At 41.5% G+C, this 26,053-nt stretch overlaps 2 protein-coding genes across 5 annotated transcripts; both read left to right on the top strand.

Annotated features, from left to right (window-relative positions):
• The first annotated feature begins 135 nt into the window (after nucleotides 1-135).
• Nucleotides 136-12,532, top strand: synpo2lb (synaptopodin 2-like b). Its single transcript, XM_079660375.1, has 5 exons — nucleotides 136-475; nucleotides 3,564-3,715; nucleotides 3,822-4,097; nucleotides 4,661-5,028; nucleotides 8,924-12,532. Exons 1-5 carry the CDS (start codon nucleotides 374-376, stop codon nucleotides 11,638-11,640), a joined length of 3,615 nt encoding a protein of 1,204 aa, XP_079516501.1. The 5' UTR covers nucleotides 136-373; the 3' UTR covers nucleotides 11,641-12,532.
• Nucleotides 12,533-17,040: 4,508 nt separating this feature from the next.
• myoz1b (myozenin 1b) lies at nucleotides 17,041-25,493 on the top strand. 4 transcript variants are annotated; one of them, XM_079658839.1, is made up of 7 exons: nucleotides 17,045-17,201; nucleotides 17,757-17,923; nucleotides 19,767-19,853; nucleotides 23,548-23,714; nucleotides 23,826-23,895; nucleotides 23,992-24,178; nucleotides 24,900-25,493. In XM_079658839.1, the coding sequence occupies exons 3-7, from the start codon at nucleotides 19,769-19,771 to the stop codon at nucleotides 25,129-25,131; spliced, it is 741 nt and encodes a 246-aa protein (XP_079514965.1). In that variant the 5' UTR covers nucleotides 17,045-17,201; nucleotides 17,757-17,923; nucleotides 19,767-19,768; the 3' UTR covers nucleotides 25,132-25,493. The 4 variants fall into 4 exon arrangements, with proteins under 4 accessions (XP_079514967.1, XP_079514964.1, XP_079514965.1 ...); XM_079658841.1 differs by lacking the exon at nucleotides 17,757-17,923 and having other exon boundaries at nucleotides 17,041-17,201; nucleotides 23,829-23,895; XM_079658838.1 differs by lacking the exon at nucleotides 17,757-17,923 and having other exon boundaries at nucleotides 17,041-17,201.
• Nucleotides 25,494-26,053: the final 560 nt, after the last annotated feature.

The raw sequence follows: 26,053 nt of genomic DNA, 5'->3' as shown, positions 1-26,053 counted from the left end.
CAAGCATCCCGTCCTGTGCAGAGTGCCTGAGAGTGACATGGCAAGTGTTGAACGCGAGAGGATGAACACACACACACACACACACACACACACACACACACACACACACACACACACACACACACACACACACACTCTATTGCCCCTTCTCACCCTCCTGAGCGCCCACCCTCCGACACAGCATTCCAGTGTAGCAGATGAAGGCCAGCCTCCCTCTGTCTCCCCGTGGGTGGAGAGATGTGCCTTGGTCACAGAGAGGATCGAGAGAAAGACCTCACTCATTGATACTCGAGGAGTGTGAGGAACTGAGGAAGGGGATAACAACTTATTCACCATCATACACACACACACACACAGTAGGCTGTGAGCTGGGATGGTAGCCGAGGAGATTGTGGTGTCCCTCGCTGGAGGCTCCCCGTGGGGCTTCAGGCTGCAGGGTGGAGCGGAGCAGCAGAAACCTCTTCAGGTGGCTAAGGTACAGTTTGTGCGTGTGCATACATTATGAGGCAGAAAAGACTTTCCAAGGTGGTAACATGAGTAGACAGGTTTAACGGAGACTGCAGCTGTTAATTGCAGTTTGAGGCCGTTTGCTGTTTTTGTAATCCACGCGTTGATTAGAAACGTTATCGTAAACATAAAATGAACAAATGAACTCGTAGCTCATTTAATTGGTGTCCCACTGGGCTTTATTTTGGTGCCTTCATATTTTTTCGGATGTAAAAAAACTAAGAAATCTTGTCAGTGTAATCATCTAGTTCTTCATACACATTTTAGTCAGTAAATGTTTTTCTTGTTTGTTTTTAGCTCATTTTTAAAAGGCAAAATGTACCGTGTTATGGAGAGCATCTGTAAAATGGAGAGGGATTAGTTTGATGAGTGATTAAAATGCTTTGAAAGTAAGTGTTACTCTGGAACATTGAACTGTTCTACTGGTATTCGAGTCGTTTTGACCACAAATTATCATCTCGCTGCAACAGAAAAATTATCATATTCTCAAATGTTCTCATGATCTTTTGGTCAAAGCCAATTTAATACACTCTTGTGATTCTGTTGGGTTTGTGGGTAAAAGCGTGAACACATGTTTAGACTGATTTGAAAGTGGAAGGACTCATCACTACATCCTAATGCGATCACGCAGTATCAGAGACTATCAGTTTCTACTGTGAACACACACACCCAGTCAATAATGAACTTGTTTCAGATCTGTCATCGTCACATATTTATTAGATATAATAATCCAATTTAAAGCCCCCAGGAAAATTCTCCTTTTTTCCAGTTTGGTTTTTCCAAAAGCTTTTTGTGTCTGTGTTTATGTTTGTTGACAATCCAGTATGTAGTCTCTAATAAGAAAATCTATTCTGGAGAGGAGGAATGCGACCTCACTCACACTGACGTTACAAAAAGTTGGCCGGTCACTCGAGCTGTCATAACTTTTGATTCAAAATGGAGGAGGAGTGGCTTTGGCACGATAGGCCTCTCTTTATCCAGGATTTTAAGGCAGATAAGGTCACCTTTGATATGAGTTTGATCAGTGTGTTGGTGTATATGTGACCTGTCTGTGTGGGTGTGTGTGGTTGGGCATACCTCAGTTAAGCCCATTTGGGAATGGAGCACAAACGAGAGGATAAGAATTGCTTATTTTAAGAGGGGTTGGAAGCTGAGAATAGAAAAAGGCCTTTTGTTCACACAGAGCCAAACATTGAAACATTTCCTGTTTTATGTCGTTTTATTTGTAAGTCAGTATTGGCCCAATATTGGTGTAATTGTTAGTTTTATTTTCAGTTTTCCATCACATTAGCGCCTCTCTTTCTTGTCTGTTGATATTCCTGCCAGGTTTTATTTTGGGTTTGTGGGGAACATATGGTGAATGACAGGCATCTCCCGGTGGATACCAGCTGTTAAAACCCCCTCTTTCAAGTTCACGTGTGTGTGTGTGTGTGTGTGTGTGTGTGTGTGTGTGTGTGTGTGTGTGTGTGTGTGTGTGTGTGTGTGTGTGTGTGTGTGTGTGTGTGTGTGTGTGTGTGTGTGTGTGTGTGTGTGTGTGTGTGTGTGTGTGGGAAAGTACAAGATAGGCAGCTTGTCTTTGCTTGTGTGCTCTATGAGCCAGCAATGTGATTAATGGGTCAAGAGATACAGATAAAGGCAAATGGAGTCCAAGTAGGTGCAGGAACACACTTTCCATTTTTGCAGATAAGCTGTATGTATTATTAGTGTGAATATGTGAGGGGTTGAGAGGCTTTATCTTCTTCTAATAGAGGAAACTGCAATCTGGTGGACAAGAATACTTTCCTTCCCATTTATCACCCACCGCCCGCAGACATACTTCCTGAAGGATCCTATGACATCATCTCTTCGCGACCTCCATGAACAGCTGCATGACTTCAGGAGTTATTCTGATACAGGGGGCAAGGATGGCTGTGGGTGAAAAACATTGGAGCTTTAGGTCAATCTGTAGGACTTTTACAGGGAGAACATTAAAGTAACAAATCTGCATGACTGCCACCGAAAGGATTTAAAGCCCTACAAAACTTTTATTATAATATTATAATTTTCTTTTAGGATAAAATAAGATAAAACATTATCCATCGCAAATTCCTTGGAAAGTGTTCCACCTCAATTTCAGAAGAGTTTACATTTAGAAGTCTAAGTTGCATTATTTTTAAGCTTAGAAAAGCTTTCTCTCTTTATATTTAGTAAATGTTTAAAAAAGTGTGGCAGGTGCACTTTGATGAGGGTATTTTTACAGTGGGCTGGCATCAAGAGCAAACAACTCCACAACTTTAATAAACTCTGTCAATATGAATCTTAAAGTGCAAATATAAACTTTAAGATAACAACAAGGTGCAAACCCGAAATAATATATAATCTGCATTACCAAAATGTAATCCTGAGTCCTTCCACTTTCAAATCAGTTTGACATGTGTGAATGAATAGTTCAAATAACTGTAAAATGTCATTTCATTCATGTATGACCCCATCACTAGTAGTAGCAAGCTGCTAAGACACTATGTTTAAAGTCACTTAAAAAAATAATATGTGTGTGAAAAAAAGCTTTATTTGTTGCTGTGATATATCACAACATATTCATCATTCAGACTTACGTTTTAAACTGTTCCTGACAACAACAGAAGCAAAGTATTATTTCAAGTAAAAATACATCATATTGAGAAGCTTCAGTTAAAATATAGGAGTTAGCACTAAAGAGATTTACAATACGTTTTGTGGGACATTTTGTGAAACTTAAAACAAAAAAACAGAGGTTCCTAATATTGGGGTTGTGCTCCCACAAGGCTTGCAAGAAAAACAAGATAATAAATAACATTAGGACACAATAAATTATGTAATTCTTCCTTTATTCTAAGCGTTTATTTCTTGGGAAATAGTAGATATCTTCGACTGGAAAACCCTTTGGACACAACTTGTAGACATCAGTGTCATAAATAATATAAATGCTAATAAGTATTGGAAGGTGAAGATCAGATGGGAAAGTAGACAATTTATAAATGTGTATATTCACAGCAGCTACCAGTATGAACATGTTATTGATCCCTGTCTTCTCTCAGGTGCGCCGGCGCAGCAAAGCATGCAAAGCTGGCCTGAAGGAGCATGACGAGCTGGTTGCTATTGGCGATCATACGTGTGCCGGGCTCAGTCACTCTCAGGCCATGACCCTCATAGACACGGAGCTTGCTACGCTCTACCTCAGGGTCAAAAGGTCAGAACATGGACCCCCACACTGTACTTAAATCAGTCTTTTTTAACTGAAGCTGTAACAAGCAAACTGATGTGTGTTTTTCATTTTCAAAACTCAATGTCCCCAGGGCGCCTTCTGGATCCCACTCCTCTCACTCCTCCGTCAGGGTCCTGTCTCCCCCCGTGGGAGCGTTGCCCGACCATTGTCCCTCCATCCTCTCCCCCACCGGGCTATACAAGGGCATCACTTCCCCTCCGGACAGCGAGGCTTACTACGGAGAGACGGACAGTGATGCAGACACACAGTCTCTCACACACCGTCGCCAACGCCGCACCCCTCCTCACGCACGCTCACCTGCGCGCTATGACAACCACGAAGAAGAGGAGACCTCAGAGATGAGTGGGTAAGGGACAGAGACTAAAAAGGTTTCTTTTGTCAGTCTTTCAAAAAAAGCTGACACATAATAACTGATCTATTTCTAAAAAAGTAGTGAGGGCAAACTTTTTTACATAGGCTCCCTTACTTAAGTTAAACTAGAAATAGTCTTCATATATTCTATTACAAATAAAAGTCCTGAATTATAAATGTTACATAGGTCAAAGTGCAGAAGTATCATCAGCAAAATGTATTTAAGTTTAAAAATTAAAATTATGCAGAATGACTACTTTTAAAGTGCTTTTATATCATAATTTCTAAGAGCATTTTAATGTTTGCCAATGTGGAGCCAGTTTGAGAGAGACTTTTTTAATGTAGTGGAGTAAAAAGAAAATGTCCTTCTGAAATGTATTAAGTAGAAGTACAAAGAAAATGCAAAATTGAAATGCTCATCGTGCTCATAGTGCCACAATATGTGGGAATTTTACGTACAGTACTAGAGTAGATGTACTTTGTTACTGTCCACAACTGCTAAAGAGGATATCTAGCACTGCAGTGTTATAATGTGTTGTGTTTTGTCTTTCCTCTGAGGTATGAGAGCGCCACAGATGGAGGAGCTTACATGCAGGGACAGTGGGACGCTCTGTGTCTCCCTGGTGCTCCTCGCAGAGAGCTCATCTACCAGCCCCCCCAGACCGAGTGGACCAGTCCAGCAAACAACCCTCAGACTCCGACCCCTGATCAGGGCCTGATGGAGGCGGAGGGAGAAGTGGACAGTGGGTTCCAGGAGGCAGGGGTCTGCTTTGCGCTGACCTGCCCACCGCTCGTGTCTCCTGAGCGGGCGAAAGAGGCCCTGATGTCGGGCTCTGGGAAACACCTGGTGCCCATGGTGGGGCCCCAGCAGACCCCGGTCAGCGACGAGCTCTCCACCACCTACAAGGAAAAAGCACGGCAAGCTAGTGAGTATATCTTCAGACAAAACTAAATAATCCAGAGATCGCAAAGTGGTTAACAAGGGAAAATAAAAAAAATGGAAAGTCATATACAGTGCATATACATAATGGAAGAAAAGTCAACCATACAAACAAAGTTATTAAAACATGTGTTAGTTCTATTCATGCTAGTAAATTCATACAGCCTTCATGCGATTACAAAAGAGGTTCTAATCAGTGTTTTTGTAGCAATTTAAGCATCAACAGCACCTGATTGCTGAGGCTGCTTAGAGACCACACCTGAAAAACACAATGAAATGTCCATCTTTGTGTAGAATTTAAATTGTTTGAGGAATTAAATAAAAGGGTTTATGGACAAAATTGTCCTAATTTTGAAAAAACCTACAAGATCATTCAGATATGTCTGAGGTAACCGTGATCTGATGGTAGTTACATTTATTTATTACAGTTATTTAGAAAATCATCTTTATTTGAATTCTATGCATACAAATTCATTATTTTCTAAATAACTGTAATAAAATAATAAATTGGTATAAGTGGCTTGCGGCTCCACAGCGAGATATTATTTCAATGCTTATTTTACTTACTGTTTTCAATCAAGTTGGAGAATAGTAAACCAGCTATTAACTTAAAACAGAAGTCATTTTAGTTTCTCATGGTGATGCAGCTAGACTATTTTTAGTTTTGACTTTTTTTTAATTGAAATTCCAAAGATTCCCTGGTGTCTTTAAAGGCATCAGCTGTGTCATTGTGAAGCTCATCGATAGCTAGACCTCCCTCTAGTGGTTATTTTTTTCAACCCAAGCCTCCAGTTACATTTACAGGCTGGTGGTGATAGGGTGAGATATACCAGACACCTGCAGAGGTATTCCACTTCCCCCATTTCCCCCCATTTTCCCCCTTCCTCCCCCTCTGTCCCCTCAAACCAAAGTCCATCTCTTCTGTCAGTATTCAGAGCATTTGCCTCACTCGCTGTATTTATAGGTATTGAAGCTTCTGATCAACAGACTGGACACAACTTTGACTTACAGTCCAAACAGCTGAATATGTGGGGTGTGCTGGCATCAATGTGTGTGTATGTGCGGTGTATGGTACGTGTGCAAAGTGGACTATGAATCAGTGAAGTGCCTATGATGCTAGTGCTTTAAACATTTGATTGATTGATTAGTCAATCAAAGTCATCTACCTAGAGAAATACCAAAACTAAACTGCCGTTCTCTCGTTTATGTTATTGTTAGTTAAATATATTTTGGTTTTTGGCCAAAATTAAAAATGGTGGCTAATGTTGTGAAAAAGGATAGGGAAATATATCCTGAGATAAAAGTACAAGATATGTTACGTTTGTTTTTCATACTGTTCTATATTCGTTTTTGTTCCAACACAAAATGTATAGTTTTATCTCTCCCTGCTTCCAAAAGGTGTCATATCTAATCTCACTCTCTAATTGCAATACAAGTAGTAAAGTACATGATGCTTTATATTCAGCAAAACAATTGGAAACCACTAGACAATCGATAAAGGAAATCAGCTAGCTCACTAATTAACATGTTTTATCTCATACATACTAAAACCAAAGTATAAAAAAGACAATTTGCAGTTTGTGAAGGAATATTCAGTGAAATATCTCGCCAATAAGCATATAGAAGGCAAGACAAGTTTATTTATATAGCACTTTTCAACACAAGGCAATTCAAAGTGCTTTACAAAAAAAGGAAAGACATTAAGAAAATGGCATTTAACATCAGTCATTAATTAGAAGTAGAATAATTCCCATAATGTCAAACTATTCCTTTAATCTCCAAAATTGAATCATCCTAGTCTGGTTACCGTATCATTATACCAGGACATTGCAGCTGATCAAACTGAATAGCTATGCACTGACCGAGTTGAGACTAAAGATGAGCGAATGTTGCAGTAATGAAGGATCTATCATCCAGTACAACAGGCTGAAAGACTTAGGTTAGGGCTTTACTCTAGGACAACTGATGACCGATTCTGGTGTTCAGGGACCTGCCCTTTCTCACGTTACACACACACACACACACACACACACACACACGCACACGCACACGCACACGCACACACACATGCACACCCGTAGCAGTATTTGTTATGTGTGAAGTGTCAGCAGCAGAGAACGGCACATCAGTAAGAGTTATGACCAAGCTCTCTCCATCCTCTATAAACTATAATTAGCTTTATGAACTAATAAACACACACAAAAACACACATACACACACGCTGAATGACACTGCTGTCTAAATATCCTCTGGTGAGGGGTCTTCCTGTCCTTGTGTTCCTGTGTATGTGTGTGTCTGTAGGTGTGTGTGTTTGTGTGAGACAGGACAGGTGTTTGATGCCTGTCAGACAGACAGAAATAGTGGGTTGACATCATGTGTTGATTTGGGTTACTGGACTCAGACAAAGGTCTTTACATGGGCTGTGCCCTGAGGGAAGAGCGTGAAGACAGAGATTCAGAGCAGAACTGGACTCTGTGAGGGTGTGTGTGGGAGGACCTCAGGGACTTTAATGATACACACACACTCACATTTGTGAGATGAGGGACCTCATATCTACTTCAGATTCAGACCTAGGTGGACACAGAATCCCACACACCGTGTACGCAGGTAAGACCCATATGAACTATATGTACATGTAGACTCACTCACATTAGAGGTCATTTGTTTGCAATGAATTGCCATCTTTCAAAATGAAGAGAAATTTGCTAATTATCATGCTCTGTTAGCACCTTTGAAGGTTGACCTTTAATCTTTACCTCGGATGGTAAATCTTATTTTGTGGTGTTACATTGTAAAGAAAAAAATATATAAGCTGATGTGTCAACCAGTAATGATTTATCTACTTGATGAAGTTGTGTTGCTTATTGTGGGTCATAATTCATAATTAATTAAATAAATTACAAATGATCTTTAGCTATGTTTGGCAACACGGGTCGAGGGGTAGCGAAGTTGGTCCGCCTGTCGGTTGGTTTGATGAGTCAACCACATAAGTCGGGAATTAGATATCTCAACAAATACTGGATGAATGGGATGCCATTTCGGTTCTTGGGCGAAATGCTTTTGAAATAATTGATTATTATGACATATGGTCTTTATTCATTTTGCCCTATGGATGAAATGCTTTTTGTTGATCTCTTGATCTTTCATCTAGTGCTATGAATGGGTGAAACCATATACTGTGGTGTATGACCAAATACCTACAAAAAGAATAACACCCTCACCAGCCATGCAACTATTTTTTGGTTAGTGCTGATTACCAAATGCCAAAATGATAAACTAAGATTTGTTTTTCTTCCAGTTCAACTCTGATAACTGCTTTGAACCTTATTATATCAAGTCTTTGTTACAGATATATATAACTACTATCAAGTTACGTGTGTGTGTATGTGTGTGTGTGTGTATGTGTGTGTGTGTGTGTGTGTGACGTGTGTGTGTGTGTGTGTGTGTGTGTGTGTGTGTGTGTGTGTGATGTGTGTGTGTGTGTTTGTGTAGTTATGTCTTAGTCAACTTGACTTTATGAACGCCCTAACCCACCGAGGGTGCATTAATAGCCAAGAAGACCTAAAGTCTCAAATAGTCTTGGACTAAGCAGAGATACGGACCTGTGCACACACATACACTCATGCAAGAACAAGGGGTGTGTCACTAGACTCTTGAGAGCAGCAGGAATTATTTGTTCCAAATCCACAACGCACACACACTCCTGTCCGTCACCGGTAATCCTCACTGTATCATTATCGTATAAATCAGCCTCTGTAGTGGTCAGTGACGACAATCACTGTTGTTTGTTGCATCATCTTTGTTATTCGTTTTCAAAAATCCCTCCTTTGTTTCCTCTTTCCCTCAATACCTTTAATCTCTTTCCTCTTCCTGTCTTTCAGAGTTGCACCGAGGCGAGAGTGTGGTGGAGAAACAGGTGAAAGAAGCTCGCACCAAATGTCGCTCTATTGCCTCTTTGCTGACTGATGCTCCCAACCCCAACTCGAAAGGGGTGCTTATGTTCAAGAAACGCCGGCAAAGGGCCAAGAAATACACGTTGACCTGCTTTGGAAAAGCTGAGGGAGATAGAGGAGGGGATACAGAAGGAGACACGGGAGGGGAGACAGAGGAAGAAGGAGGAAGCTCCATACTGAGTGGCTCTGAAGTTGATGAAGAGGGATTCTCAGGATTTGACCCTACCTGGGACACTGGTTATCTAGACCTGCTGGACAGGAAGAGCTCTGCCTGCCCATCAACCACACCGACAACTCCAACCACGCCAACAGCCAATCACAGCCAAGGGCTGGACATCTCCGCCTATTATACTCCAGAACGTGTGACATCTGTCAATCAAAACCCAGGGTTGGAGGTCTCAGAGTTGGAGAGCTCAGCATATCCCGGTGCAAGGCTGGAGAGCGGCATTACCAAGCAGCCAATCAGTAACCACGCTGCACACATGTGTCCTCCATCTGTGGCTATGACCAATGGGGGGTCAGTAGCTGTTAGTCGGGCTAGCGTCATTCTGAGCCCATCTCAGATGCCCTTTCAAAGCCAAAATGGGCAACATGGCAACCCTAACCCTTGTCCTAACCCTAATCTCAGTCCAAGCACAATGACAGACTCAGACCAACACCTGAATCCAAATGTCCTGAACCGCACTGCGCGCCCCTTCACCCCAGGCCCTTCCTCTTCTCGTCCATCTGTAACCTCTGTGATGTTCCGCCCTCCCCAACCCAAAACCACAGTTGCCTCCATGACAACCAAACCAGTGGCGGCCGTCTCCATGGTAAACCTCCAACCTACTCGGATTGCACAAGGACCTGATCCAAGGAGAGCGGTTTCTAGCACTTCTCTGTACATCCCTGCAAGAAACAACAACATCCACAGTCCCCCATCTGTTAACCCTCCTCCCTCCTCTCTTTCTTCTCCACACTTCTCCCAGCCTGCCACAAACCCACCCACATTTAACCCTCAGCCCGCAGGGAATGGTTACCCCTCCGCCCCTTTCTCTCCTTCCACAGCTCAGAGTACCCTGTTTTATCCACCACCTGCTCAACCTTTCTCCCCTCCGGCTCCACAGCCATATACTTCTTCTCCTGCTCCTACTTATCCACCTTCCTCCAGATACGTCTCTGCCCCTCCCATCTCCCAACCACATCACCCTGATCTGACTCAAGTCTCCTTCCATGCCCAGCCTACCCCTCCTCCTCCTTCTCCTCCAACCCAACCTTCTCAATATCCACCTGTCCACCCATACGTCAACATGACAGGCTCTGCAAATGCTGGCCCCCATGCTGCCATGGCAACTGTATCACCCCTGCAAGCTCCTTCCTCTGATTCTCTGGCGTCACGAGAGGAGCGCATCGCAGTCCCTGCCGCTCGCACCGGCATCCTGCATGATGCCCGTCGTCGCAGCAGCAACAAGAAGCCAATGTTCTGTGCAATCCAGAACAGAGATGTATCTCCAAACCCAGACCTGCTGTCGATGGTCCAGAACATGGATGTTCATTTTGGGAGAGCTCCTGGTGTTGAACCTACAGCTACACCCAGTGGGGAGGCCGGACATGAGTCAGGGCCAGAGGAGGACTGGCTGAGGCTGGGGGCAGAGGCCTGCAACTTCATGCAAGCTCAGCGAAGAACCAAGCCACCCCCTGTAGCCCCCAAACCCCAAGCCCCTCAGGTGCCACAGCTAGCGGGTAAGGGAGGTGAGCTGTTTGCCCGCAGACAGAGCAGGATGGACCGGTACGTTGTGGAGCGATCTCCCTCTGTTGCTGCAGTGCCTTACTCCCCTGCCCAGACGAGGGAGCCCTCACAAACGCCTTCTCTTCCTTCCACCTGGAAGTACTCCTCCAACATCCGTGCTCCACCTCCCATCAGCTACAACCCCCTCCTGTCTCCCTCCTGCCCTCTGAAGGCCCAGAAGAAGCCTGAGGTCACAAAGTCTGGGGTGGCTGGATCTAAAGGACAGAAAAAGGGTCTCAAGTCTATCGACATTATGAGCCACCAACCCTACCAGCTCAACTCTTCCTTGTTCAGCTATGGCGGTGGGGTTCCCCAGGACACCTCCAACTATCAGAAGCAGGGAGGAATGACCAAGGGTCCTCAGAAGACAGCACGAGTATATGAGGTGAAGCGCTTTTCCACGCCTCCGCCAACATCCACAGGGCCTGCTCTCAAAGTGATTGTACCTCGATCAGCTACGACACTCGGAGAGCCGATGTGGCGATCTGATGTCACCTCTCCTCCACCCATTACTGGCCCAGTCCCCTACCAACCCTATCAACCTCAATGCCAACCTTACCAACTTCAGTGGGCCACCTCCCCTTTGTCTCCCCCACCTCCCCCTGCTCCTACAGCTCCACTTCCTCAACTTCCCAACTTCTCAGCTGCTCCTGCTCCAAATCAAGTACCTACTTTCTCCCACCTTCCACCCTCCAACTCTGCGCAGGCCAACAGGCAGTTTAAAAGTGCACCAGATTTGAGTCCAATTGGGCCCAATGGTTCCTCTCGACCAGCACCCTGCAGCAATCTACCTAACAGAGTCCCCAGGCCCAGGTTCAGCACTTCAAACATGGGTCTGCAGCCTAGTGTCTGGCGCCCTGGATTCACTATGCACTAAACAGACTCTGGACTGCACATAATAAACCATGGCTCTTTGAGAACATGTTCTAAATAGTTCCATGTATTTTTAGTATTGTGACATTGTTATTCAGTGCTGCGGCCAACCACATTTTATCACCAGATCTGTTTGGATTAGCCACCCATGTAGCACATTTTATCGCACACATTTAATCATGTTTACTTTATTTTCTGCAATGCTTTCGCCGTAGCTAGAGGGAACATTTTTTCTTTTTTAGCAAAGTCAATGTAGTGTGGCAACCAGAGAAAAGTATAAAAAAAGAAAATGGAGAACAGAAGTAGATGCTGGGTGAAACTGAAGCAAAGTTCTGTAAATATTGTATTGAATGATGAAGAATTAAGTTTTAACATAAAAAGAAGAATAGAGTATGTGAAACGATAAAACTGTTGTAAGAGAGACGAGCCAAAGATGTGAAAAGGATGGAAAGGAAGCACAGATGAATTGACATTATAGAAACATATCGGGTATAAAAGGTGTGGATTTTATTCATAACTTCCCAATCTGCAAAACATCCCAATGTACCTGTTGCCATCCAACATAAGCATATCAGAAAAGGTGCTTTATGAAGAGATTTGAAGGAGCTACTGCTAATGTTATTCCCCCTCTGTTATATACATTTTAAGGAGCTGTTTTTTTTTTTTTGTGTGTTTTTTCTGTGTGCCTTTTTTTAGTTGCAATCTGCAGCAGTGTGTGTTTTGTTTTCTGTAGTTTCTCATCGGGCGAGGAGCACTGCTGCCACGAAGAAGGGAAGCCTTTCACAGTAGTCTTGATTTCCGATATGTAGATATGAAACAAGAGATGTATAACATGTCAGTTTAGCTTTTTTCCACATAGACATGCGGTTGAATAAAAATAGACATGACTCACCTCAGCTGTCACTCTGTTTCTGCCTGTGTCACCCACCCCTACATTACTCTATCTCCTCCTTTCATTCATTTTTTCCATTTATCTCTCTTTCAGGCATTTACTGACTCGTCTAATAGCTTAATTGCTCTTCGGGGATTTTAAAGAACAAATACAAAGCCTTTGAAGTGATAGTTCCGGCATCAGGAAATGTTTTTTTTATTTTTTTCTTTCACCACATGGAGGCACTGTAGGATGTGCCATCTAGACATGCTGCACCACTACAGTTTATGGTTTGTCTCTTTTACATAACTAGAAAGTGCATGTTTCACATTTAACAAAACAGTTATACATCTGGCAGAGGGCGGTGTTTTATCATACATCTTAAATATATTTTCTAGATCCTTACATAGGAGCCTATATTTAGAAATCCGGTTGAATGAAGAGATTCAAAATGTAAAATGCATTAATCTCTTTTCATACTCTTCTATTTTAGATTATGTTCCTGATAATTGCAGTTGAACACATCTTTGCAGGATTGTTGGCCTCCATTTTAGAGCTGTTTAAATATGCCGACTGATGGCCTTGGAGCTGTGAAACCCAACCAAGACCACAGAAAGGGATCTAACCTCTGACCCGTGACTGAGATCTGGTGACAGGCGGGGCTAACTTTAGCTGCTAACCTTAGTCCTGTTCAGGTCCACTGGTAAGCTTATAGCTGCTGTGCTAGTGGTAGGTACAACAAACACACACACACACACACACACACACACACACACACACACACACACACACACACACACACACACACACACACACACTCCATTTCACCTATTTTTGAAGCTGTTAATCTCCAGTTATTTGGTTCAGTACTAAACTCTTAATTCCGATGGCCTTTTTTACAATGTGATTGAAAGCTGAGGGGAGGTGCCACCTTGTACATCCTTTCTCCTCCCGATGCTTTCCCAAAGTGTAGTGGTTCTGTGTCAACAGAGTCAAATGTCTAGGTAAGGGGTCAGGGTTTAGGGTCAGGTCAGATAATGGACAAATACATTTATTTTAAAGTATTTTAAGTCTAAATAATAAATTACAATTGACTGATCTGTTTGGCTTAATTTACTATAACTAAAAGACATTTTTTAATAAGCAGGCAGCTTGGTAATAAACCCTATCTGGGAGTTATAGACTGATGGATTTATAACCAGGCTACACACACATCTCTATCAAGGACACCTGGCATGTCCAATTTCAGGACTGCCATACTCCATGGGTGATTTTTATCTGTGCTAGTGGCATGGCTCTGAGCATAGCAATCTTAAAGGGCCTGTCGGCAATGGTGCAATGGTGCTTGGTTGACTCACCATTTTTGTCCAGTCTGCAATATCTTAACAGCTATTAGATGCCATTAAAAATGAACTGACTTTTCTGTTCCCCAAAGAATAATTCTTACATAGACTTGGTGAATCAGATTATATTTAGCGCCACTGGCAGGTAAACGTTACCTCTGAAATATCTGAAGAACTAGTAGATGGATGGTGGTTCAGACATTCATGTTCCCCTTGGGATTATATGTAATCAGTTTGGTGAGCCTTTAACTTTTTTTTTAAAGGTCACATATCATGCAATAGCATAGGTCTCAGATATATAAAAATATATAAAAAACATGTCTATGAAGTGTTTTGCTCAAAATACCAAACAGATCGCAGATTCTAGCCATGCCTCATATCCCTTTATTTTACTTCCTGTTTCAAAAGTGCTGATTTTATGTATAAAGCTTTAAAAAAAAAAAAAGATAAAAAAGAGGGAGGGGAGTTTATGCCTGCTCATGCGGGAGATGCTACCGGCAGATACTGCGGTGATGAAACGCCATATCATGGATTATCAAGGATTATTTCTGCAACAATATGGAGCTCAAAGGCCTTCTTGCCGGTTATACCACAAGGTGAGTTCCTTTTTATTTCCTGCTTCTTCACACACATGCCCTGTGCAGTACAGGTTAGCTCTGAGTGTTAGCGATGCTAATGTAAACACCGACCATATTACGTCCAAAACGGGCATTGTTTCTGATAGCAACGTTTATGTGGGTCCGCCGCCGATATGACGTCAAATCGCCGCAAATCTCAGCTCCGTTGTACCCCCGTTTTTAGAGATTTGGGTACGAAGGAAAAGAGAGAGGGTTTTATTTTCTGACGCTGCGTGAGTTCCCTGACACACCGGGGACACATATTTATGTATAAAATACATCAAAAAGTGCATTTTGCATGATAGGTCCCCTTTAATACATTGGTGAAAGACCGGCAAAATAAATCCCATTAGCCCAATATACTTTTGCTAAGTGCTGAACTACAGATGTTTACATGCTTAGACTTTTTAAACAAAGATGATGAACTTGGCTAATATTAAACCTGCTAAACATCATATTGTTAGCATCGTCATTGTAATCATGTTTGCATGCTAGCTTTATAAAGTGGCACAGAGCCACTGGTGTGTCCATTGACAGAATTTTGTGTAATTATGCAGTAACAAACTTTGTTAAGTGGATACGTTAAATGTGTTTATAAATACTTTGCTATTGGCACATTTAGCAAAGTCATTAGCATTCATTTGGAGTCATGTGTCTGACTCTGGCCACCTGATTATTTAGGCTGTTGTCCTCTCTTTTAGCTCTATTTTCATCTCTACTGACCCCTGGCAGTGTTGGGACTAACCCGTTACAAACTGTAACACAACTACTTTTGCGGTAACTAATAGCGTTACTAGTTACATATTCCAATTACGTAACGGCGTTATAGTTACTGTGATTTAAATGGGTGCGTTACTGCGTTACATTATGTGATGGAACTGAACCGGATCTCCCTGCGGATGTAATTTACAGGCGAATACAGCGATGTCCTCTCACAGCACCATGGAAAAGTGAAAGTAACCAGAGAGGAGTGATGATTGGTTAACGCGGGGTAACATTTCAGGGTAAGCCAATCAGAGACAGAGTTGGGCGGGTCTTGCCTTATGGGGAAAATACACACACGAACACTTGCTAATGCTAACCACACACACACAATGGCAGATGCAAGTATCAGCGAGAGCAGCAGCGCATTTGCAACTTGGAAATATAACCACTTTTTCAATTTGTGGGGATAAAGGACGCAAAAAATCTTACGGTAAAATGTAAACTGTGTGCAGGACAGAAAGCATTGTCCACATCGAAAAACAGCAATGCCAATCTCCTGAAGCACCTAAGTAATGTACATGGTCTCAACCACCGGCAGTGACCCAGACTGCCAAAAGAGTGTAGTTGTTTTTATTTCATATTGCACTACAAGTGCACTACAGATCTTGATTGTTGAGGCTACAATAAAGATGCCTGTCAAAATGTCTAAACATATCTTTTGTGTTTTATTGTTCCACTAAATTTCATAATGATAATTGCTACAATGATGGGGAGTTGTATTTTCTATTACTGTGCCATAGATCAACACCAAAACTTGTATTTTTATTGTTATTATTTTTAAAGTAAAGTAAAGTAAAGTAACTTGTTACAAGTTACTTTTATAATTTAGTAACTAATAAAGTAACTAGTTACTTTTTGAGAGCAGTAACTATAAATATTACTAGTTACTTTTTAAAAGTAACTTGCCCAACACTGCCCCTGAGCAACCCCTGTCACCCTTTTTTTTAAACATTGTCATTTGAATATATATAAAGGCTTCTGGTTGACTCCTAAAAAGCAGGTGACTGACGAGGAACTCACACTGTAGCCGGGAGCATACAAGGCACGAAGCCACAACATTTGTTTAGCTGGAGGAGGATGAATAGAGACTATGAGAGGGGGAGAAAGACACATCAACAAAAGCATAAATGCCCTGAAGCACATAACACCATGCAAGAGACAGGGGAAGAAGGTAACTGCTAGAAATATGTTTTCTATTCTCAGGTTTTATTTGTCATCTTATCAAAAGCTGCTGTTGTTTCCCTGTGAATTGAAGGGATGGGACAAATGGTTCTGGCTTGGAATTCAATGAAATCATCGTGCTGATCCTAATCAATTTTACTAGCATCTGCTGACTTTCACAATCAGGATTAAATATATGCTACCGATGCATTCCTTCCCTGTGTTCCAAAGGCTTATTATCAAATATTATGAATTCTTGCTGAACTATTTCTTCATTTTAAAATAGCCCTGGTTTTTCTGAAAGGGAAAAATATGGGACAGGTTATATTTTTAAAGTCACCTTTCCTACTTGACAACAAACAAAACATTATTACTGTCAAGTCACAAAATGCAAAACCTGCAAACATTTTTTTGGGAAAAGGGTATAAGTTACATGTCATCTTAACATTTGTAATTTATTTGTTTCTATGTTTTTATAATACATATATAAATGTGATACTTGCAAAAAAACTTTGTCAGTTTTCTATGATCATTTATCTTAGTAACCTGTGAACTTGTAACACCACACCCACCCTTTCTACCCCCTACCCAACCAAACCCTCCCCCCTGCCCCCCAACCCTGAAGCCTAGCCCATAGCATTGCAGCAGCCCTAATGATAGGGTTTCACTCTCTCCAGGGCGAAGAGGAGGGCAGGCAGTACAATACAAGCTCTTGGACACAAATCTACCTGGAAATCTATATTCCTCCTCCTCTGAGCAGCACCTTTTTTCTGTGACCTTCTGTGACCTGTGGATAACTGGGTCTGAGGTAAGACATTAAGTGATATTGTGTGACCGCAGCTATAAAGAAATGTCTCTCACACATGCCTTGAGTGTTTGTGGAGTATCTGGCACTGATGCTCACAGAGTTGTCAAATCATTCTAGATCCTATTTAAATACAGTGAGACAGTTCAATTTAAGTCCTGTAGTATTGGGATTTTGGCCGTGGCCTGTGGAGCTTTTAGTATTTCGAATACATTAATGAGTTAAAAGAGAAGCCGATGGTCTACTTCATATTATATGTTAAACTTTTTTTTTTTTTTTTAAATGTCCCAGAAATAGCTAAATAATTGCTTTACATGATACTTAATTTGACCGGTTTATTGCTAATACAGTTTCTCGAGTAAAACGTTGCTTCAAATGTAATTATTTCTAAATCATGAGGGCCAGATGGTAGATTTCTTCCACCCGCTCTTGCTGTACTTAACACTGTGGTAGGGGATGAATGTGGCCTTCTGCATTGGAGTTTTTAGTCCACGGGTATGGATCTAAGTGTGTATTTTGGAATGTGCTTACTGATGCCCTTTTGCCCTTCCTCCCCAGCTGTCTCCTCAAGATTTATCAGGAGCTAAAATCGGCTGGTCGTGGCGGGTAGGGGGGTCAGCACCATAGGAGCGCCTCTTCTCTCAGAGAGGTGGTAACTAGACCCAGGCCCTCCAGCAGAGCAGCTTACCTCCATCCGGCCTGTCCCAGAACATTCAAAAACACCTGTAATCCCCCGTTTTAATCCATGGCCAATGACTCACATTAATCACAAGAGAAAAGCTATTTGAGTGCAAATCCGTGAGTGTGTTTGCTGGTACTTTTAAATGTACAGTCCCACTCCTCCACTATAGAACATGGGTACATAAAAATAGCGCACAGTACTGAATCCCAGGATAGGAAATGAGCTTCAATTACAGCGGATGAAAAGCAATTACATTAACTGTCTCCCTGCAGACCGGCCAGCCAGCTTTTTCTCTTGTAGTGGGACTCACCTCCAGCCTTACATAATTGCTTTCGACCCTGGTAACAGCAACATACTGCCAGCCCCCATTTGAGTGGTTAGCCAAGAGAGACACGAGCTGCCATTGGGAATGGTAGTCCTCTAGGACTAGGACTAGGCCCCCTCTAGGGCAGGGGTTCCCAAACTTTTCAGCCCGCGACCCCCAAAATAACAGTGCCAGAGACTGGCGACCCCCTGTCGACGGGGTGGGGGGGGGGGTGGGGGGGTGCTAGTGAATTAATTTCAGTTTTCCGCACAAACACTGCGCTAGTGGATTGTCAAAGGGGGAGCCTCGTTGCGGGGAAATTATACAGATGGCTAGTCCGCCCCTGAAAATGTCTATGCAAACGTTAGTTATTATTAATAATAATTAAAAAAAAAAATATATAAAAACCATTAATCAATTTTTTAAAATTATTTTTAAATTTTTAATTTTCAATTTAAATGTTGTAATCATCTCGCGACCCCCCGGGGTGTGTATAGTGTATAGTCCTCCCGCACACAATAGCCCTGTGCTTAAAATAATTACAGAACCCAGTGAGGTTTCTGCTGGAGCTTGCTAGAAATTGGGATGACGTGCTACCTAATTGTACAGAAACATATCTTGGAAAACAAGAGAGACTTTTCTTGAACTACTGACAGTATGCAAACAATTTTGTGGTTTCACATTTCACTGCTGCTAATTCTGTCTCTGTTGGACCCCGAGAGACCAAAAACATTCGAGCATTAGGGGTATAATTCTTAAAGATCCTTTAAGTCTGTCTCACACTTTAAATTAAACTAAATTAATGATAGATTACAAGTTAAATCAAGCCAATTTATTTACAGAGCATATTTAAAACCAAATGTTATATAAGCAATTGATATGCTATTAGAAATAGAATTAAAACACACAATAATACATTCAGTAAATGATGTAAACTTCACTGATCTGAGACCACTTTATATCGCAAACGTAGTTTTACACTGTAAAAGATCCCCTAGGCAGGACAGTCTCCTTAAATATAAATAGCCTTATAAAGTTATTGTTGCAAAAAGCTGCCTATGTTACAACCTCCAGCACAACATTCAAATGGAGTCATGTCACTGGTCACCTGATGAATGTTAATCCAATATTTACTCTTTTAAAGCTCTGTTTTGGTCTCCACCAATCTCTTTAGCTGCCTAATGCTACGCTATTTTCATTTGCTAGCTGCTAACCCTTTTTGTCTGCAGTCTGGGAATTGGGCAGGTGGTGCACAGTTGGTTGTAGCATTGAGGGCTAAAACGCTCTGGTCAGCTGAGTAGGACACTGCAGAGTAGGTTAAGAATTGTTTTTTCACCACAAGCAAACCTTTAAGTCAATTGATTCAATGTTAATTTAAAAATATTGTTTAGTGCAGCTTTAAATATTTAGATCTTAAAAGATGGTAAATCTCAATAGTGAGACGATTGTTAAATGAAGGTGAAAGATCTGGAAATAGTGAGTCCAGATGTAATGTCCAACTGCAATTCTTTCCCAAAAAAAAGGTAAATCACGCTGACAATTATTTTTACGAGGTCATCATTTCCACTTTGTTGTCCTTTAGCCATGCCTCCCAGCACTCCTGTCCCTCCAATCAAGAGGAAGAAGGCCTACAAGATAATCACTGACCTGTCCAACATCAGCCAGGATGGTAAAACCCACACCTACACCTACCACACACACACACACACACACACACACACACACACACACACACACACACACACACACACACACACACACACACACACACACACACACACACACACACACACACACACACACACACACACACACACACACACACACACACACACACACACACACACACACACACACACACACACACACACACACACACACACACACACACAGCATCCAAAACCTTTTGCGGGTCATCTTCACCCTCATTCCTCGAAGACCTTCTCTGGGATCTGACTATCCAGCCGAGTAAATGTCAAATTCATTTGTAAGGTTTACTAAGTGGAGTCTGCCATCTGCACAGCCCATGTGTGTGTAAATTGAACTGCTGGGTTGTAAACGTTGCATGCGGTCTTATGATCCTAAAATGTAATAAGGACACACACCGGTTCTAAGCAGTAACACAATCTCTTACATGCATGTGGCATCCTGAAGGGATGTTGGTCATTATCAGATGGCAGAGCAGCCACAAATCTGTCACCATTGGAGGCAATACAAAATACCAGTACGGTGAATCTGTTCCCACCATATTTGTTGAAGGCGCCTGAAGTGGAATCAACACAACTTGTAAAAATATTGGAACAGGTTCATATTTTGGCCTTAGTCTGTTCGCACATTAATGCAAGAGTAATCCAATGTAAAATAATATAATCCAGTATAATATAATATGATATTATATAATATAAAACACTCAAAAGGGATATGGTTTAGCATACGAGCACTGTTGATACTTTAAGTGCAATATCATTTAGTACTTATACATTTGTGCTATTTGTACTTTTTAATAATTAGTATGATTAGTAAGATGTTGAGTTACATAACGTTTGAGTTTTTCTATAATCACTCTGGTGATCCCCTGACTTATCGTTACAGTAGCATTAATTTTTGTGTGAAAAAAACTAATGATGACTTTTAATAACTTTTCTGATCTTCTGACTTCTCATATAGAGCAATCATCAGGTTTCAATCTGTATCAATACTTTTTGGGTTTATGACCAACATCCTGCCCAATTAATGATATTCTCATTCACCATAGCTATACTTTTTATTTAGTGCTAATCAGAGAATTAACATGCCAACACAGTAAATCAAGATGGGTGACATAATTGTATTATATAAATAAATATTGCTAAAAATCTGCATATTAGCCTGCTGGCAAAAGCACATTTTAGCTCAACAGTAACACCATGCCTAATGGCAATCTCACAGAGCCGATATGACTGACATTTACTTGTTGCATAATATGCTACCAACAACAATATATCCTTTGCCAATCCCTGAGAGTGCAATCTGAGCATGGTCTGAGTGTCTGTTTACATGCTTTTGCCTCAACAATCTGTCTTTCCCCATTTGTGTCCTTCTGCTGTCAGATCTGCAGCAACATCTGTATCTTTTCACCAGTTTGTTTTCAGTCAGTCAGTCAGGAGCTTACCCTGCTTATCCCTTACTTTTCTCCAGCTAATACCCACTCGTCTATCAATCATCCCTGCCACTGTATCGTTGTGACATTTGTCCCATGCCTGCACGTTGTCCGTCCGTCCGTCCTCCCCCTGCCTCTGTCAGTCTGTCCAATTTCCTCCCAGTCAGCAGCCAGCTCCAGTTTCACATTCTTCTGAATTAACACTCTAATCAATATTCCCATGGGAGAGTTCGCTCTGCTCAGCAGCCACAATTATTCCCTCTCTCTTGCACACACACACACACACACACACACACACACACACACACACACACACACACACACACACACACACACACACACACACACACACACACACACACACACACACACACACACACACACACACACACACACACACACACACACACACACACACACACACACACTTAATACACACCCACTTGCACAAGTCTGATTTATGAGGTACTGCTAACAGCTCTCCGCAGCATTGCAATGCCAACTCCCCGCTTTATAGATGGGTTTCGTGCGCATGTGTGCGTGTCGGTTTATGGCTGGACTCCAGGTGTTATGAGTGATATCAGAGTGTATGTGGTGGATGAGAAGAGTGTTTTATGAGGAGCTCTGTGGAGCAGTAAAATTCATCAGATCTCTCCATCACTGAAACAGAAGAGTGGAAAGAGAGGGAGAGCGGCAGTGTGTTATTAGGATTTCCCTCAATAAACAGTTCTAACAGAAAACCTGCCTTGACATTCCCCAGTGCCCTTTTCTTCTATATTGCTTTGGCCTAGTAACCCCTACAACTCCCCCCACACACACACCCCATAACATGTTTGTACACTAGGTTTCATCTGTAATTCGTCACAAGGATAATATGGAATAACAGAGGATAAAAATGTGCCCTTTTCATTCTCATACATCCCTTGTTTAATTTAAGATATACAGTGGAAGATAAAGCCACAGTTTAATTTTCCAAATGGTTTTGGCTTATAAGAGAGAGCACTTTTCAGAAAGTGTTTTACATCCGCCAAGACTTTATTAACAAAACAAAAAAACGCCCAAAACTGGTACTCTTGGGTTTCTTTCCCAAGCAGTATTGAGAATAAAATCAATACTGCTCTCATAGTTGCCGAGGATTGAATGAATAATTTACGCCTTTACTGTTCATATCTTGAACCTATTTAACAGCATATGCTTTTCTGGTGTAAAACAAGATATGACATAAGAGATGATGTATAAAGATAACTTGATACAATGTTGGAGATGGGACATTAAGCCAAAAATGTTTCACTTTCGAGAATAAAATGACCCAGATGTTCCACTGATCTTCTGCATTCGTGAAGCCCATAGCGCATATAGGACCTTATGATTTAAAGCATTACATTTAATGTTCACACAGGGTAGTTGATTTAGCTCAAAATAAATGATCCCCTGGTTTAGAGACGTCTCTCCCTATGCAGTCAAGCCAATGTGAAATGTCTACATTTAAGGCCCGTCCACTTTGAAATGGCCCAATAACATGCACTTTATGTCAATCCTGTTATAACTAAACACTGCTCAAACATTCACAAGGGAATACGTTGCAGTACGGAAGATGTATGGCTTGCGTTTCACTCGGAATACAGCCAAAAAAGGTTAGCTTTGCTTAAACTGTCGCAACTATTTTACACTTTACTGTTGCTGTACACAAGATACTGTATAAGGTGTTCATTTGTTAACATGTGCTGCGTCTTAGCATATTTCCTTACATTTGGATTCAAGATTCAAAGGTTTATTGTCATAACTTATACACATATGGTGTAATTATGTAATGTATGAAAAACTTAGATTGCAGGTTCCTCAACAGTGCAATTACAAGTCAGAGCCAGGCTCAGTGTTTCTCCCTTTTTCTAGTCTTTTTGCTAAGCTAATTTAAGAAATGCTGGCTGTAGCATCATATACGTTTCTAGAAGAGTTGCTGGAAACAAATAAGGATATTTCCCAAAATGATAATATTTGTATTTATTAAAAGTCTTCACAAAAGTTATAACATTTGTTTTATTAAAACACGCTTTTTACTTTTGAACTGATTGGACAGATCAACAGAACATTTGATGAAAATAAAAGCACCTTATTGGTGCAGTAATGCAATATAATTCAATAAAGATCTTCCCTACCTTTTCTCCTCATACACCACCTGCAATATTTTAATCCCTTCCTTACACCCTCTTCCTCTTCCTGTCAGATGATGAGTCGGACTCCGAGGCTGCTGAGTTTGACCTGGGCACCAAGATCAAGACGCCCAAGGACACTATGCTGGAGGAGCTCTCTTTGAACACAAACAAGGGCTCCAAGATGTTCAGGATGAGACAGCAAAGAGTAGAGAAGTTCATTGTGACTACCATGAACAAGGTATAGACTCTAGAGTGAATAATAGAATGGGAGGTTGTGTTTGTGAACACTAGGTTGTGTGTATAGATCTTTACGGAGCAGAATAATGATTTTCCTTTTTTTGTCTTCCAGCAGAATCTTGAGAACATGCTGATGTGCCCCCCTCCTGTCCCACCAAAGCCTGATGTAACGAAGGAAGAAGGTGGGGACAAAGATTATTATTCGATTTTTTCAGTGTTTCTTTCTGTTAAGATTTTGCATTAAATCTCCCTGCTTCTCCCCTCCTGGGTGCTTTCAGTCGTAGAAGAGATATTGGATGAGAAAGCAGAGAAGGAGAAGAGAAGGAAGCAGTATGTACCCATCTACGTATCGCCATGGGAACGGGCCATGAGGGGCAACGAGGAGCTGAGAGCCACCATGAGGTCTTGCATGCCGGGACCCATCCAAGAGCACCTTGACCTGCCAATGTACAAGAGCTTCAACAGGTAAACACAAACAAACATCACATTTCCTTGTATGCAACACAAAGTAAAATGATGAGACCATTGAATTTAGCTGACTTGATTTAATTTGTCCATAGTTGTTTTGCGTTACCCTATAAGTAAAAAAAAATTGGCTATACAGTATATAAAATGTGTCAGTCAGCCTGGTCTCCTACAAATACAAAACTGAATTGTAAATTAAATTTCAAAGGAAACATATTTTCTCCTGTGTTAGGCTTGTTTTTGATGCATCACAAATAAGTTTCCTGTCAATGTAAAAAAATCCCAGACGTACCCAACAAACATTATTTTAGTTTCAAACCATCCTTTACTTAAGATCAATCTTGGAACCTTAGGGATATATTTTTATGTTTTAAAAACTGTTTTAAAATAATAAAAAGCTAAATGAATACCATTACGGCAATGCTTTACGCCTCTTGTAATGTTTTGAGTAATTTCACTTCAGTAACTTTGTGTTTAAACGCGCAACAGAGAAGATACATTTTCTTTGAATTGAAATTGAAATTCCATTGTTCTCATGACACATAGTTGGTTAAGTAGATCATCCCTGCAACCCGCAAACAATGTGTAACATTGAAACTTCACGTAATTTGTAATAAAATTACGTTACAAGTCATAGGTTCTGTATGTTGTGTGTTATCTTTCCTGGTCTTCCCTTCTTGCTCCCTAACTTCCTGTATCTCCTTTTGTTCTCTTTCCCAAGGACCGCGCTGCCATTTGGCGGCGTAGACAAGGTGTCCAAGGCGTTGACCTTCGAACTCCCACAGTTCAATGATGGCACAGACGAGATGGAGCCTTTGCCCGGCCAGCAGGGGGACATGCGCACACGGCCCTCATTCAACCGCACCCCCATTGGATGGATCTGCAGTGAGGACAACTCAAACCTCCACATGGACATGGACATCATCCCCTTCGATGAGACAGACGACCTGTGAACACGCTTGCACACACAAGCAGTACATGCACTGGAACTCATACACACACATGAAGGAAACACCCTCATGAGTGAATAAATGAGAACATTAGGCACAGTTTATAATTGACACCGCATGACTGACAACATGATGATTGGTAGAACTGCTGGGGAAAAAAACAACTTAAAAAACGACTTGATGGAAAATGACTTAGAATCTCCCATATAGTGTGCTTTCTAATCCCATCATCTCCAACCATGATTGAGTCTTACCCATATCTAGCATGCTGTGAACCGATGTAAGACCTGTGTGAATAGGTACAGATGAGCACTCTGCACTCTTAAAACAATGTATTTATGCAATAAAGTCCCCTTTACAAAAGGTCTGTCTGCTTCTCATTTCAACACTGTGCAAGTCCTGGACTTGTTGAAGTGTTACTCAAAAGTCCTGATTATTTAAAAAAAACAAAGAACTTTATCGTCAAAGGTCTAAAATAAATGAATAAAGTAGCGGATTAGGTCCCAAAGTAAGTAAGCAAGAGCCAAAAGAAAAAATCTTATAAGCCTTTCTTTATGTGGGGTTTTTAACCCACATAAAGAATATATAAACAAAATGTCTAAAATAGAAATCAAAATTCTCATCTAACTTTTACCAAGAAAACAGATACGGGGATTTCCCCAAAAGGTTTCTATTTCTGTAAATGCCTATAAGATGACCTCTCACCTTCTCTGTGAACAGCAGTGTGACAGTAAACTTGTGCGGGCAGATCTCCAATGAAAGGAAGTAAACAGGTGTTCTCCATGTTTCTGACAGCAGGTTACATCTGACTGTGGAGGTGTGTGAGAGAACCAAACAAATGGGGCTAATGCTCCTGTAACACTGAATGTGGACGCCACCTGTGGCCCCTCTCCAAAAGAAAATGTCATGATGACACCATTGGTGA

The sequence above is a fragment of the Notothenia rossii genome (assembly GCF_949606895.1).
Source record: "Notothenia rossii genome assembly, chromosome: 11".
In the NCBI taxonomy this organism is placed as follows: Eukaryota; Metazoa; Chordata; class Actinopteri; order Perciformes; family Nototheniidae; genus Notothenia; species Notothenia rossii.
The sequence above is the reverse complement of the archived record's forward strand: the minus strand, read 5'-3'. Positions and strand labels throughout refer to the sequence as shown.